The 15,831-nt window shown below is 43.2% G+C and overlaps 1 protein-coding gene across 1 annotated transcript in view; it reads right to left on the reverse strand.

Moving 5' to 3' along the window:
• Positions 1–3,394: 3,394 nt before the first annotated feature.
• Positions 3,395–15,831, reverse strand: part of LOC111859821 (glycerol-3-phosphate dehydrogenase, mitochondrial) — a 32,398-nt gene continuing 19,961 nt past the window's right edge. Inside the window, exons 9-17 of the mRNA XM_023842868.2 lie at positions 15,617–15,810; positions 11,472–11,606; positions 11,032–11,207; positions 9,659–9,790; positions 9,355–9,513; positions 8,285–8,397; positions 8,099–8,177; positions 7,366–7,464; positions 3,395–4,681 (exon numbers count right to left, since the gene is read on the reverse strand). Of these exons, the coding sequence (XP_023698636.2) occupies positions 4,556–4,681; positions 7,366–7,464; positions 8,099–8,177; positions 8,285–8,397; positions 9,355–9,513; positions 9,659–9,790; positions 11,032–11,207; positions 11,472–11,606; positions 15,617–15,810 (1,213 nt within the window). The 3' untranslated portion in view covers positions 3,395–4,555. The remainder of the gene's footprint in view (positions 4,682–7,365; positions 7,465–8,098; positions 8,178–8,284; positions 8,398–9,354; positions 9,514–9,658; positions 9,791–11,031; positions 11,208–11,471; positions 11,607–15,616; positions 15,811–15,831) is intronic.

The following is a 15,831-nucleotide window of genomic DNA, read 5'->3' on the forward strand; positions in this document are numbered from 1 at the left end:
GCCACACCCCCTGCCACTGTCTCGACTACTGCAGGAAATGCATGGCTCCCTCATGGTGCTAAAGAGAGGCTTTTGGTTAGAACATTCATGGAGACACAAGACTGTCTTTTTCCTCTAGGGCGGTGTCACGTCAAATTGTGGAGGGGTTAGATCCACCAAATATTTATTTTGAGTGACTTTTAAGCAGCCAATATACCATGTTCACCCCTAGAATATGTAACTAACCCTTTACAATCCCCAAAGCTTATCAAGACTAAAGCTTCTTTAAATCTTACGTGATGTACTTGTACTTTAAGGGTAAAAGAACACTGTCACATGAGGTGGTGGAGAAAAGAGAAAAAAAAAACAGACATGTCAACCATTTTAGGATGAAGGGTTTTTCCCAGCATGCACCTGTCAGCGGTACCTCCCGTAATTGAGCCTTCCGATGTCCTGCAAGTAGGCTACCTGACTCCTGGTCTTAGGCTCATCTCTCCATTGCCGGGGTAGTTAAAGGCTTCTCCGGTTTGTCACAGAGTTTAATATGCACCCTACATAATTATGCAGGATTCACAGTGCTATCAAACTGCAATTCAAATTAGTTCAGGATTAAAGGCACAGAACAGTACTGGTTCCTTAATTGCATTGTACTGTGCTGATCACATTCAAATACCCATTACTCATTCCCTCTGTGGAGCAATAAGTCAGGGGGATTAATACTGAGGCAGGTGACAGGGCCAAGCCATTAAAAGGCCGTTATGCAGAAAGCATGGCTGGTTTTATTCACGTTAATGAAATCAGCGAAATGAAACTGTAATAGATTTATCAAAGCTCAGATGGATTTGCAGTAAATCAGTTTGATTCAGGCAATCAAACTGGACAATAGAGATAGTTTTCAGCGACACCAGTGGATGTCAGGACGCGCCATGTGAGCGGTGCTGATATTCTTCTTGCGAGGATTTGGTGAGCACCCAGCATCCCGGCCGTATTCCCAGAACGCCAACGCTAATTTCTGTCAGCTAAGCAGTGCCAGTGACTGATAAAACATACAGCCTTCTGTTTAAGCGCCATATTCCTCTGTCTTCCCACTCTCTCGTCCTCCCTCGTCAATTTCCTCCTTCCGTCTCTCTCTCTCTCTTTCTCTCTCTCTCTCCATCTCTCCCCCCCCCCCATCCTTTTGTGAGCTCACCCGAGTTTCAATTGCACACGAATTAGCGTCAAAGTAGCACAAGTTACTATCGCTGGCATCAGCCCCTGGGATTATTGACATGCTGCTACTCTCCTACCCCTGGCTTGAGCTGGCATGGACGGCATTCTTTATGACCACACGGTGACTCCCGTGTCCATTAGAGGGCGCTAATAGTACCCAACAGGATCCACGAAAGATAGGCTGAAGATACCGGATGAAAGTTTACATATGTTTGTGACTGTTAAATGTTTATCTTATATTTTAGCAAATAACAGCTCGTAATAAATAGAAAAGTATGGAAAGTACATCAGTTGCGCTCCGTGTTTAAAACAATCATCAGTAAATATTGAACATCATTAACTGGAAGCTGTACCGCATAAGTGGATGAAAGATGGATGGATGGATTAACTGGGGAAGCAGATTAGGGACTTACAACTCGAAGGCAGCTAGTTGAAGTTTAAGTAGGGGCTTTGCTATGGTACACATGCAAAATATTTCACACAAATTTCTATCAATAAAGGATATGGCTGCAAAACTAAGGTTTGCTTTGGATAACTGCATCAGCAAAGCAATTGAGAGCCCTGTCTCTACATCACCTCAGTGTAACTTTGGGGACACAAGAGTGATTTTGAAAAACAACTGGAAGAGCATTGAACTGAGTACATAAACTTGCTAGATTCATTGCAGATAATCGATTACTCTTTTGCAGAGTAGAGTTCATCTTAATATTATGAACGTCATTACACACAACTAATTTAAAAAGAAAATGTATACTGCTGCACAGTATCTTTTATTCAAATGCTCAGATTGTAGTATCAATTCCAATTATAACCAATTAACCTCAAAGAAAAGCACCATGTCCAGGTTTTCTCTTAACATTTAATGGTCCATTGCCACGTCAGCCATTGGCTGGACTGGATGAACCTGGAACAGCCACACGGAAAAGCATATACACTGTTAGTGATAATACAATAACCTGGCACATTATCCAGTGCAAAGCTTATTTTGATCTTATTAATGGGCTACATCGATTTCGGTACTGGACTCCTACAAGGACAACTTTATGGTTCATTGAGATTTTAGCCCCATTTGAAAGGTATAACTAAAGGTATAAGTATTGAAATTGTCCCATTAATGAAGCCTCATTAGGCTCTCGTTTCAAAACATGTGGCTCCCCGGGAATTGGAGATGGTCAGTGCGCACAATCCTGCATGTTAGAGACCTTGATTGACTTAAGCGATAAACCAGAATCAGATTGACTCTTGGTACCATCCAACATCTCTAACATAAGCTTCAAGCCTATGTGAAATGTAGGGTGGCGTGACTGCAAATTATACGCAAGGTTTTTATTCTTTTTCAGAAAATGTAATTGGCTACTTTCTCCTCCAAGGATTCCCAAGAGATTTGCAGCTGAGAAAAAATTATTTTGCTCTGTATTAGTCAACCATTTAACACATATTTAAGTAAGATTTGTATCGCTGGGCTTTTCCATAAGTCTGCCCAAAGCACTTATGGTTAGTACTAAGAAGACAACGTGTTCAGTTATTCACGAAGAATAAGTTGGTTTTGCACGAATCAAAGCTAGTATTCATTACAGTTTTAGAAATTGTAAAACTTGCAGTTTTATTTACATGACAGATGCCCCTAATGAAAATTCAAATGAATGTAGCTCACATGTAACATAGTGAATAAAGTTTTGCTTGTTATTTTGAATACGATTTTGTAAAACTGTTTTTAAAATTCCTTATTGCTATTGGACGAATAAGCCTTTAAACCTCTTGCCTATTTTTTGAGCAAATTTCATGCCTAGCTGGTGCTACCATAAATGATTATAATAAAGTATACCAAGAATACACTCAGATTTTAAGATTCTAGGATTTTAAAGTGGGGTAGAAAAAGTAAAATAAAAAATGCATTACTTTTAGTATGTGTGAAGTTTTTATAAATTTTAGAGTGAAATTATCAATGCTACTTCAGCGCCAAGTGCACACATTTCCTACTGCAGTGTGTGGCTTGGTGCAGCGCTTACATAGGAAGCGAGTAACTCCGCTGATTGATTCGCCCAAGAGTTGAGTTCAGCTGCAATATCCCAAACGACTCTCCCCTAATCAACCTTTAAATTCAATATGTCTTGTGCGAAGGCCGACAACTGCAGTCTTTTCACAATTGCATTTAAATGAAGATGAATTACGCAAAATAGCGGACAAAGAATTACACACGGACGCATTTTGAACACACAAAACAGTTTTTTCATTCATAATCATTCCAGGAACAAACATATGAAATCTTAGCTTTGAAAGAGTGCAAGACAATAATTAAGTTATTTATAGGTACTGTGAAATTAAGCATGCTTAAAAGCTGGGGCCTGTATAGTTTAATCAGTCATATTGATTCATGTTTTCAATTCATACTAGATCTGAAAGCAAGGCACATTAAATACATTCTCTTATTACTCTATAAATGCAAGCGACCCACCCGGCAAACCAGAAGCAATAAATTAATAGTAATAAAAATACCAACCGCACAGACAGATCCAGAAATTAAAAGCCTGCTTCAAATACAATAGTTAATCCCATTCTGCATAATAAAATCAGCGAGCACAATAACACTTCCAAGAACCAATCACGTAACACTTTCTATGCGAGTCTTTGGAATATTTAAGCATGCTTATTATAGGGCTGTATTTCGTTTGACATTTAAGCACACTAATTGAATAAATATCTTGCATATATAGAAACCAGTATGTATAAACAATAAAATAAAAATACAAAATTGGCAGAAAATAAAAAACACCCTGACATTGAATGAACAGAGCAACAATACATTGTGTGCATTATTAATTTTTTTTCTGAAAGTTCGACAGACAATATGCACATTCCAATATGCAACAGTACAAAATCGAATAAAATCTATATCGTGCCGTATATTGTAAGACACCTTCCTGTGCTATAATACCCGTTGCAAGCAGCTGCTTTAAATGAAACGGGTAATAATACTTGCTTTCATTTTACAAAAGTTGCTGGAGTGTAAAATGGCACAGGAGTACAGTACACTGGTTTAGAGGGAAAAAAATAAGTATGCTTTAGAAACATTGAAATGCATTCCTTTTAAAGCAACATTGGAATTTTAACACTACACTCACTTTTATTTAGACATGAGAACCGCCTCGAAGAAACATAATTGCCAAAATACAATAACATACAAAAGTACAAAAAATATTCCGGTGCAAGGCGTTCATATCATATTAGGACAGAAACTCATTTAGTATAAAAGTACACAGTGTTAGACAGCCGTTAGACGCGAGTGGAGCAGGTGACTGAGGGACTGAGTAGGGGACTGAGTAGGGTTGTAACACAGCAGAAGCTGGTGTTGCTCAGCCGCCGGGACTCACACACCTCCGCCACTCCTGTCCACGGAGACGGGCTCCCGCTGCTCCAGGCTCTCCTCCACGGTCTTCATAAGGATGGCCAGCCGGCTGTCGGAGACCTGACCCTTCTGTACAGCACTCATCAGCTGGAAGAGTAACAGCACAGCCGGACGTGCCAGCCATGGCGTACAATGTTGATAGACATGCCGAGGAGTAACTTGAAACAAACAATAACATTTTTAGAATGGGACTGTCCCCTTCTTCATCACATGTGGTGGACTGCCATTCTGTCCAGAGTGTCCCCTGCCTCTTGCCCTGTGGTGGACTGGCATCCCATCTGGGGTGTCCCCTGTCTCATGGACTGTGGTGGACTAAACAACACCGTATTCCCAGGGTGACCCCATCACTCCCCCTCCCCCATATAATCTACACCCACACCCCAAAAATCTTAATTAAATCATCTGTAAAGTATTATGTAATCAGGTTCGCCAGATCTGTCTGTGGCTGTCCTTTCATGTGCCACTGCTTTAATTCTGCTTTAATTTTGGTGCACTGTCTCAAAATTAAATTACTTACAAACCTTCTCATATACAGAATTACTGTGAAGTATGAAAAATATCTGACAAATACTATTTGAGGTATCACGCTAATGAGATCAAATGTCTGAGGTTGACTTTCACTTTGATACCAGTTTGTGGTGCTATTTTAATTTTGTTGTGATTTGTCTCAGAATTTGATCTTTTCCAGTTTGTCTCCCATATGATGTGTCTGCAAAGTCTGAAGAAGATCTGTCAAATACTTTTTGAGGTATCACACCAATAAGATCAAGTGTCTGATGCTGCCCATCTCTTTGACACCACTATGTGACACTGCTTCAATTTTAGTGCGATTTGTCTCAAAATTTGATGAGTTGCAGATCTTCATCCATACAATGTGACTGCAAAGTTTAAAAAACATTTTGTCAGTTATCACCCTAATGAAATCAAGTGGACCAACCTCAACACCATAAGCATTTTCCAAAGAGCCAAAGAAAAACAAAAATAATTACACAATTTACATCCGTGTTACTTTAAATAAGTAGTAATGGTTACAGGAATATTTTCTTATTTTACTATTTTAAAGACATAACCATTTGTTCTCTGAGCCAGCTCACTAAAACCCACATTCTTCCACTGTTATTTCAGGTCTCTCCATACTAATTTCTTCCCTTCTCCAGTGTGGCTTTCCTGTAATCTTCAGCTCGACCCCGTACGTGTGTTAAAAGTGTGCGGGTGAGCATGGGGGTGGTGGTGGGGGGGGGGTGGTTGTCATTATCATGCCTGAGCACATCCAGCTTCCTAGCCGCTCCGGATCGAAGTCTGCCACCATCCTCGGCGAGGAAGCCCTTGTCCGTCCATAATGCAACCTGATCACCCTGCCAGTGGAGGAATTCCATTTGCCTTCCCCTTAAAATCTACACTAATGAAGATTAAATTATGTGGTTTCATTAAACCCCAGATTACCGGTAATCTAGTCCCTGCCGTAACATTGTAATTCCTCCACTCCTCTACTAATTATACTGCTGCACGATAGTGACTAATTTACTGCATGGAAGAAGCCCCGGACTCATTATCGAAGCTCATTGGAAAGATTTCCTCTCACTCCTCTAATTGGTTTCATCTCATGAACTCGAGCCAGGAAGGAGCACGCCAGAGTCTTGGACACCGGCGGCAGACACGCTCATAGGCGTGCCCCCGGTGGAGAGACCCGAGCCGTAATCCCGATATGGAGGCAAACGTGGGAGCACTGTAAATTTACACAAAACAGTGATACTGGGAGGTGTGTTGGTCAGATGGTGGTCGATTGATGGTGAAAACGATCAAGATCACCGGCAGGCAAAGTCATCAACGTGCAACTAACGGTCCTGGACATGAGTAAGTGGCCCCGGTGGCCCCCTGTGACCACACGTGACGTCGGCCGGTGTGGAGACTCGTGCCTGGCATGGGGCTTGTCTCGGAAGCAGCGACCGGCATTTCCGCCGGTCCCATCTTGTTTGTTTAACTTGACGCGGTGAAGAAAGGGCTGACATGGGCCGAAATCCCCGGCATTAATGGGACTCATGTTCTGCATTTATCATTGTCACCTCGCAGGAGCGAGCTGGCAGAGCAGACGGAGGGATGCAGGCTGGACTGGGCTGGGGGCTCCTACACCCCCCCCCCCCCCACCCACCAGCCATTGCCAGATAGCATCTCATATCTGAAGAGGCCTGTCAAAGGACCTCCACTTGACAAAAAGGTTCAAGTACAGCCCCCGTCCCCCCCGTCCCCCTAAGTGCCGATGAAAAGCCAACAATAACTAATAACTTTATTATTAGTTCTAATCATTTTTTTATCATCTCTATTTCAAAAATCCAACAACAAAAACAAATTCTGAGCTTAGGAAAGGATCTAGGGTTAAAAAATAATGAGCATCTAATTTCTGGATGGAAAAACCAGCAATTTAACCATTAGTCTGGAGCAGGATTGCGCAGAAGCCTGAAGCCCATCACAGGCAGCATAACTGGGGACACCCTGGATGTGATTCCAGCCCACTGCAGAGCACATACCTACATACAGTCATGTACAACAGGCAACTGAGATGCACCAATTCAACTGCAAGTCTTTGGACCACGGATGGAAACCAGTGTACGCTGAGGACGCAGCAGGCAGGAATTCGAACCCCGTCACAGGAGGTGTGAGGCAACAATGCTACCCACTGAGCCACTGGAAAATGATACCATTTATATTATATATTTGTATTATGAAAATTCGTACATGAGACACTATTCTTCAGCCTGACAGGCGACACATACCTGCAAGAATTCATTCAGTTCGATCTGTCCGTTTTTGTTCAGATCGACTTCGTTGAGGATTTCATGGAGTGTGTTCTCATCAATCTGGATGCTGATGCTCTAAAGAAGAAACATGGATGGACAGGTTAACGGGGAACATCTTGGGATCTCCGGTTGCCAAGGGAAACCACGCGCATCCCTCTAAAACGACATAACATGCCACAGTGGCAACTCTCCAAAGACTCATAGTCCATCTGGGTTTGTTGGGTCCCGTACCCCAAACCATATTTTATTCATCGTCATACTAATTTTCTACCTCTACGGAACAAAGACGGCATCTTCTCGGTTATCCCGGAAGGGGATCCGCTGCACGAGATCATATTGCTTCCCCTGAGTTTGCCTTTCGTTGCTTGAAACAATGGTACAAGTGCAAACTCAGACGATTCTCCTATTGACTCTGTGATTGGGCGAGTGTATAAACTCATAAGTTGGCGATTATAATTAGCAAAACTAGGTCCCAGATTGGGAATGCATTCGAAGCCTATAATATTTGCTGGCTGACAGGCTCAATGTCATTTTCACAGAGCTAAAAGAGGATCCCTGAAACAGAGCAGCAATATTAAAGAACAGAGAGTGAGAAGCATAACCCTCCCCGGGTGTTCTAAAGATATACAGACGAACGCCCACTGCTAATCACACACTCTCCAGTGGGAAGAACAAAGAAAAACTAGAAAATTAAACTGGAAGTCCTTACCTCTAAAACCTGCTGAACATCTACGGTGGTGATAAACCCCTTATTTTCTTTGTCGAACTTATGGAATCGCTTCTTATACCTATTGACAGAGGAATTAGACGTGAATGGCTGACCATGTACCGTTCCCACAGGAGAGCAGGTAGAGGCTTCTCACAGTGAGACGGAGCAAAGGTACAGTCTGCTTACCTGTCAACCTCGGCAGACGTTAGGGCGATTTCCGACATGTTGGTCAACTGCTCGGACTTAGCCTTGTAGCCCATCTCGTGATGCAGGAACTGCTTGGCTGCAGCAAGCTCCTCCTATTGGAGAGAGTAGAAACTTACCGAAGATCCACCAGGCAAGAACATTAACCAAATAACCAGCAAGTTGACTGGACAACCATTCTTCTTACTGTATGTAGAGGCATTCATGGTGGTGATGAACTCATTCAAAGGGAGAAGATATAGAACAGGGCTATTCAAATCATGGTCCTCAAGGGCCAAACCCTGCTGATTTTCCAGCCTTCCTTCACCTCTGAGTCAGGTGTGAAGACTCTGGCTAATCAGAATCAGTAATTAATAAATTCACTACTGAAAACAAGGCCAGGATTTGGAATTGAGGTTCAGATTTGAAGAGCCCTGATATAGACCATCTAGGAGTCTATATGATAAGGCTTTCAAGTCTTCAATTGCCCATAATTTTCTTTGTTGCTCTATTGGAGATGTCCTGCAGTAGTGACTTTTACAGATCTAGGATGGTTAAAAATGCAATAATTTTGAGGTGTGGGACAGCAAGAGAGTCATGGACTACTGTATTGCTTTATAATTACTTGACTGAACTCATGTGAACATAGTGACATCAAAGTAATGCCAGTTGACCCACTGGTGTATTTAGTCGTCAATATTTAGCTGACATAAATCGATGTCTACATACAGCCCAGCTATGAATAAACGTGCTGCGTGTGGCAGGCTGAAGCAATTCATGTCCTTTTGAGGCAAACCTCAAAGGAATAACCTCATAAAACAAACAGCACGGTGCTGGATTTTAACAACCTGCCACGGCTTTTGGTGAAAGAAACACGGGAGAGTGGTACAAGGAATCCTGCCTGGAGTATAGGAATTTTCATGGCTATTGCTAAGCTTTCCTCAGCGTAAATAGCTCATGTGTAAGAAACTTTAAAAGAGTTAGTAAATAACGTAGGATGACATTGTGGACATAGACGAAGGCGACTGATAACGAACAAAAGAGGGTCGTAAGATGGCAAGAAAGGTAGCTACCCTCTTCTTCTGCTCGCTCCACCTCAGCTGCTTCCCCATGATCTCCACGATGCGCGGTAAGGCCTCGTCGGCTGCCTGCACGTTCAGAAAGCCCAGCCGTGTGCGTCGGGCGATGACATCAATGGTCGTGCAGGCATACTCCTTGATGGCATACTGGACCTGAGGAAGGACCAGCTTTTCTGAGATATCCTTCAAATTAGCATATGCTAAAGAAGTATTTTCAACAGAATTTACAATAGTATACAGTTGGTGTGGATCTCAGAACTGATGAAAACTCATGGCGAAGTTCATAGTAGGTGCATACCTCACTCTCAATGTAAGGGAATTCAGACACAAGTCGCTTGCCCACGATTGGCCACCGTTTCCCGGTCACTTGAGCCATTTTAGCCACCTCAAAAGCTCGTCCCCCATAGGTTGCAGTCAGGTGTTTGGCCACCTGCAGGGTGAAACCATTCACCGTTGATCAAGACAGCCATGGCCGAGTGGCTAGCTAGCTCGAAACCTAAATTTTTAAAAAATTAAAAAATTAAATGTAATCATTTACATGAGATGGCTGTGTGCCTCAATTGCATGCCACGACTAAACAAAGAGGAAGTTATTTCAATTCCGATGGTTTTGTTACTTTTTCCACCAAAGGTCAAGTGCTGTCAAAAATATCAGCATACTGACCTTTTTAAACATTCCGGAAACATCAGGATCATAGATTATGCTTTCTTCACATCTCACATCTAACGAGGGGTTAAAAGTCTCTCACATGCAGTAACAGAGGGACCCCCCCCCCCCCCCTTATTGTTATTTGCAGGTCGGTCGAGCGGCTCGTTGGGCGTCTAACATGCTGCTGATTGTCCTGGAGAGCTGACAGGAGTGATGACGTGTGGCCAGACAGGAAGAACTCCCCGATAAGGCCTCCGGATGCATCCTGTACTGTGCCTGTCGTTTCATTCAGCCGGCATCGATCTGACATGCATAACCTCTTTCTTTGGGCACCAAGATTACACATTCTCATTCTAAAATACAGCTTAAAATTAAACCTGAACCCACAGAAATAATAACATGCAATTTCTGAATTACTTTAATACGCTGTACTGTACTATTTCTGGGACAAAGTCAGCGTGTGGCTTAAGTTATCAGGTAGCTAGATGAATTTCTTTATTAAACAAGAACTTTAAATGCATTGTCTAGCCGACTGCTAGGAGACACTCAGATTGTGAGGTACCACGGAGGTACCAAGACGAGGAACGTGTGGTGAATGAAGGAATCTTTTTCATGAAATTTTATTGCCCCATGAGATTGTGTGCTGCATTGTGTTCTGTGCATGCTAATCAGCTGTTCCACTTGACCTTATTATGTAGGAGTGCTTGTTTTCAGCTTTTTATCTACAACGTATTTTTAATTGATATTTTTACTTTAATAAGAAGAGGTAAAATCAAAAGGAGTAACATGACATGTTTTTTATCAGTGGTCTGTAAATTACTATTACTACTACTATTACTACTACTAATAATAATAATCAAAGATCACTACAATATACCAAGCTTACTTTGTGTGAAAGTTGCTCAGTTGCTGCACAAACTTAGCCTGCTTCAGCCATGTTCAGGGTCACCTGAAAACTCATGAGGCATCACGTTACATTTCAAAATCACCTGAAACATTAAACAGTCGCAGCACTGAACTCACCTCCACTTCCAGCCCATAGTCTTGCACAAGACGGATGTATGTAGTCGGGCTCCAGTCTTTGGCTCCCTCCAGCATCAGGCCCACGGTCTGGCTTGGCCCCCCTCCCAGATCGTGGGCCTTGACCGCCGCGTCAAGGGTCTCCGTAGCCATGGAGCGATAGGTGGTCCACTTCCCTCCTTAGATAAGATTTTCAGGTTATTCAAGGTGGAAGCCTTTCAGGCAGAAGCAATCAATCTGTTGCATTGTGATCATTACATAAACAAATTCAACTGGATCAAATTCTGATTGAATCTGAAAAGCCTGAAACCAACCATAATGTTATCATTTACATATATATGAGATGGTAGGAGAATACTCATCAAAACAATTGGAATAATTATAATTTCACAAATCTACTGTTGCAAAGGTAAAAAAAAAGAAAAGAAAATATACATAAATACCAGCAATCGTGACCAGCCCGCTGTCACTGATATTCACAATGTGGTTGCGGCAGATCGACTGGGTATCCTTGGAGTTGGGGTCCGTGACCAGAGGGCGGATTCCACTCCAGGCAGCCAAAACGTCTCCTCGTCTGACTGAGCGTGGACAAAGCAGAAACGGGGGGGTGACTGGTGCTCGTCGCTGGTCCCCGGGTTCTGGCCTGCCTGTCTTCTCTCTCAGGTTTGGAGAATTGACAGAAAATGAGCCTGTATCGCCAGCGGATCACAGCACCTGTTTGGTGCACCTTAATACCATGCTAAGGTGATGCCAGACGGTTCATCGAAAACAGTCCTCTGCATGAACAAATGAACAGGTGTTTTTTTATTAAAGAAACGAATAACGAATAATGAATAAAAAGTCGCTCTGATTTGGCCCATTCAGTTCTGCATTACCGTATTATTGTATTTGTCTGTATTATTATTTGTCAGGCTCCTAAGAAAGACCAACCACCATGTTTCTCACAAGCCTACAGGAGAGACCAACCACCATCATTATGACAATCATTGTGACAGAAGAGACAACCACTATGATTCTGACTGGCCTGCAGGAGAGATCAACCACCATGATTCTGACAAGCCTACAGAAGAGACAACCTCCATGATTCTGACAGGCCTACAGGAGAGGAGACCAACCACCATGACTGACAGGCCTACAGGAAAGACCAACCACCATGTTTCTCACAAGCCTACAGGAGAGACCAACCACCATCATTATGACAATCATTGCGACAGAAGAGACAACCACTATGATTCTGACTGGCCTACAGGAGAGACCAACCACCATGTTTCTGGTAAGCCTACTGGGGAGACCAAACATCATGAATCAGATAATAAGAGACTATCCATCATGCAGGACAGCCATGCAGGAGAGACCAACCACAATAAATCCAACAGGCTCACAGAGGAGACCAACCATCATGAACTTGACAGAAGAGACCATCCATTTGGGTACCAGACAGGGCTAAGTACTGGCAGAGGAATGCTAATGATATTCCGCTGTTTAGCTCTGCTCCTGGTCTGGCCTGGTGTTGGTGCCTCTGCTGGTCAGGCCACTTGGGAGCTCAATAAATGAGCTTTCAATGCTGATCCACTACCTGCGCTGGAGACTTTTTGTACTGCGGTGACATATAAGGAATTAATTATTAATAAGATGTTGTGTATTGATTGGAAAACTACCTGCCGCAGTAATGGGCTGGGTGATATTTCTGAATAAAACAATGACAAACTCATTATCAAAGGGCATTTTTAAAACATTTATGACAGGCGGAGTAGCTCTGGAACCTCCAAGCTGGCACGGGCAATAAACCACTCTCCGACGAAGACAACGCGTGTTTGTTTCCGCGACACGCAGGAAGCCATGCATTATACAAAACATCGCCCTCGCAGACACAATCTATATTAACCCTGGGACAAGTGGGTCAATGGCAGACATATTCTGGAATTCTGAAACATTAAACTCCAATAACCCAGGGTGAGGGATGCAAGCCAGACTTGTCGAGGTATTCAATATTTCTTAGGGAAACAAGACTTCAGCCCTTAGCTCTCTGAATCCAGTTTAAAATTCTTTCAGATTTAAATGTTACTTTAGTGACTGAACACAAATAAATAGAGTGGTAAATACGATTCTGACCGTCTCCCGGGAAATTTTTGCCATTGGGCACCGAGGTCTAACATCGGCCCATGGAGAGCGTAGGCTGGTCTGGCGTCTGGCGGGTGACTTACTTGGGGGGGGGGGGGGGGGGGCACCGGGGTCTGTTCCGAGTGCAGGGAGTTTCCAGGGGAGGGAGAACAAAAACTGCTCAGTGGCATGCCAGAAGGGGGGGGTAGATATGCCCTCACCGTGGGAGGGCCGTCATGGTGCGATACAGAGCCACGTCTTACTGCAGAGACGCAGCATTCCGGGGGGTGGGGAAATAAAGATGGTCCACTCTGGGCCCACCAGGAGAGCGTCGACTCCAACGCCATGTAACAAATCACATCAGGAACCATCCCCCATAATCCCCTGCTCCATCTTCATCACGCGAGCAGCATCTGAGGCCTGATGCTGCTCCGCTCCCCAAACAGCCAAGGTCGTGAGGGGTCCGGTGATGACAGAGGCATGGGGGATTTACCCTCCACCCCCCCCCCCCCCCCCCGTTCAACCGGCCCTTCCAGTTCACTCACCTCCTATCCCCACCCGAGATCAGGAGCACAGAGCTTCATGGGGGCCTCTCCCAAACATGCATCAGACACAACGCCACTGCCTGGATCAGCTCCTGCCCAGGGCGTCTGGGTGTCTCCTAGCAGGTCACGACAAACACCTAAAGAACAACTAATCCTCTTTGATCTTTCTCTTTTGTTTTATAAAGACACGGAAGCCACAGGAGGGGGTGGTGAGCCGATATCAAGTTAATCGATCAAATAATCAAGTTCGTGCCCATTGCGAACTAAAAACAATTAGGTGGCGTCTGCGAAGAAATCGATAGCTGCGCGTCCTGTTCAGACACGCGGCTGTCATTCATTTAATAAAGTCTCTCTAGGCCACGCCGAACCCAGCCGTCTGTCTTGGAGGCTCGCCGAGCTCTCTGCCGATGGGCGATGACACCAGCGCCGGCGGGATCTCGCATGGAAGGCTAATCTAAAACAATAGGAGTCGATCCGGCATTCGTTATTATGATAATTATTTATTTTAATTCCCCGCCAATTTATAAACACTTATTCCCACAAGGTGGACCCAGACAAGAAAAAATCCATTTCTGACTATCAGTTGGGGTGGTGGAGAAAACAAACCGGAATGATATCCGGGGGAAATGTAGGATAACTACCTACAGGAAAGACCTCATAAAGTCGCTCTCAGAAATAACGGAACAGTCAGGCTGATGGCTCTTGTTTTAAGTCTGGCTCCCATACATAATTAAAGCAGAGATTTGTATCTGTCCACATTCTAGGGCCTGCAGATGGATTAATATCAGTGAGTAAGTCCACACTGGCATCAGATTAACTCATTTATTTCTGTCAGCTGCTTGCACTATCAGCTATTTGTAGATTGGAGAAAAAATATATATGTGAAACCAAAAGACTTATTTACTATCACAAACAGGTGTTATAAATTAGGCAACATTCATGTGTCAGTGTTATACCGCCTTTAGTAAACTAAAACTGTTCATTTTTCGTGTTCAAGCAAAATACATATTCTTTAGGTCATAAAAGGAACATTACTGTCAGGGTTCCTTCAGCTATGCAAAGAAATCCAGGTAATGTCCATTTCTTTGAAATATTCGAGGTCATCAATAATTATATGTTTTTTTATGGCATATAAAATGCAAAATTAGCCAGAATACCACTCATTAACAGAGATGGTAATTACACCGATTCATGAATGCTGCAGACATAAAATTAGCGATTAATGCAAAGGCTAATTGCTCTTTACTGCCGAAATGAATGGATCATTTAAGACATCCGTAAAACAACATATGTTTTTATCAGATTTGCATTCCTGTTAGCTGCACCGCCATTCACAGAGCGAGACCGCTGGGCATTTTTAGATCATTTTAAAGGATAAAAAATATTTGCAGATTCTTCAAGCGGCTTCTGATCTATATTCGTTTTGCCAGTTCTCCCTTTTGACAAGACCAGCTACTATGTACATAAGCAGTGGTACGAACAGGATGAGACGCAGAAATATTATATACATATATGTAAAGTTTCAATAGTGCGATTCCTCAAAATTCAATAAATATCACGTTATGGCTTTTTAATTTATTTAGCTATGGTTTCCCCTTTGTTGCCATTTATGGCTTATATTTCTCAAATCATAAAAGATAACTTTAGAAATTATATCCATTCTAATTAAATTGCTGTATGAAATACACTTATTTCCATGAAGATTAACATCCTATTCCACCCAGTATTATTAGGATATGGTATTACATCCGATATGGACATCCCAGTATTATTAGGATATGGTATTATTATACTAAAGATGCAAAGCCCGCGTTAAGCAAAAATGGATAGAGCCTCGAAACGGTTTTAGTAAATGATTTTTTTCTTCTCCGATACTTCATTTAATTCTCCGTTATGAATGTTTTATTTTGACTGCCACTTCATGCCGGTGGTTCCACATTTACCTTCCACGTCGGGGCTCAGATAGTTGCGGACCTCGGTGAGGATGAAGTTGATGTCCTCCTCCCTGGGAATGGGGTGGGCGGTGACGTCGGTGGGCGTGTCCGTCGTCCCAGCGATGGTCATTTTCTCCCAGGGCAGGAAGAAGATGACCCGGCCGTCGCTCGTGGCAGGGTCCAGTAGTCCCATGTTGTCTGGACTTGAAGGGGTTGGGAGGTGC

This window comes from Paramormyrops kingsleyae, chromosome 1 (assembly GCF_048594095.1).
Source record: "Paramormyrops kingsleyae isolate MSU_618 chromosome 1, PKINGS_0.4, whole genome shotgun sequence".
Lineage (NCBI taxonomy): Eukaryota > Metazoa > Chordata > Actinopteri > Osteoglossiformes > Mormyridae > Paramormyrops > Paramormyrops kingsleyae.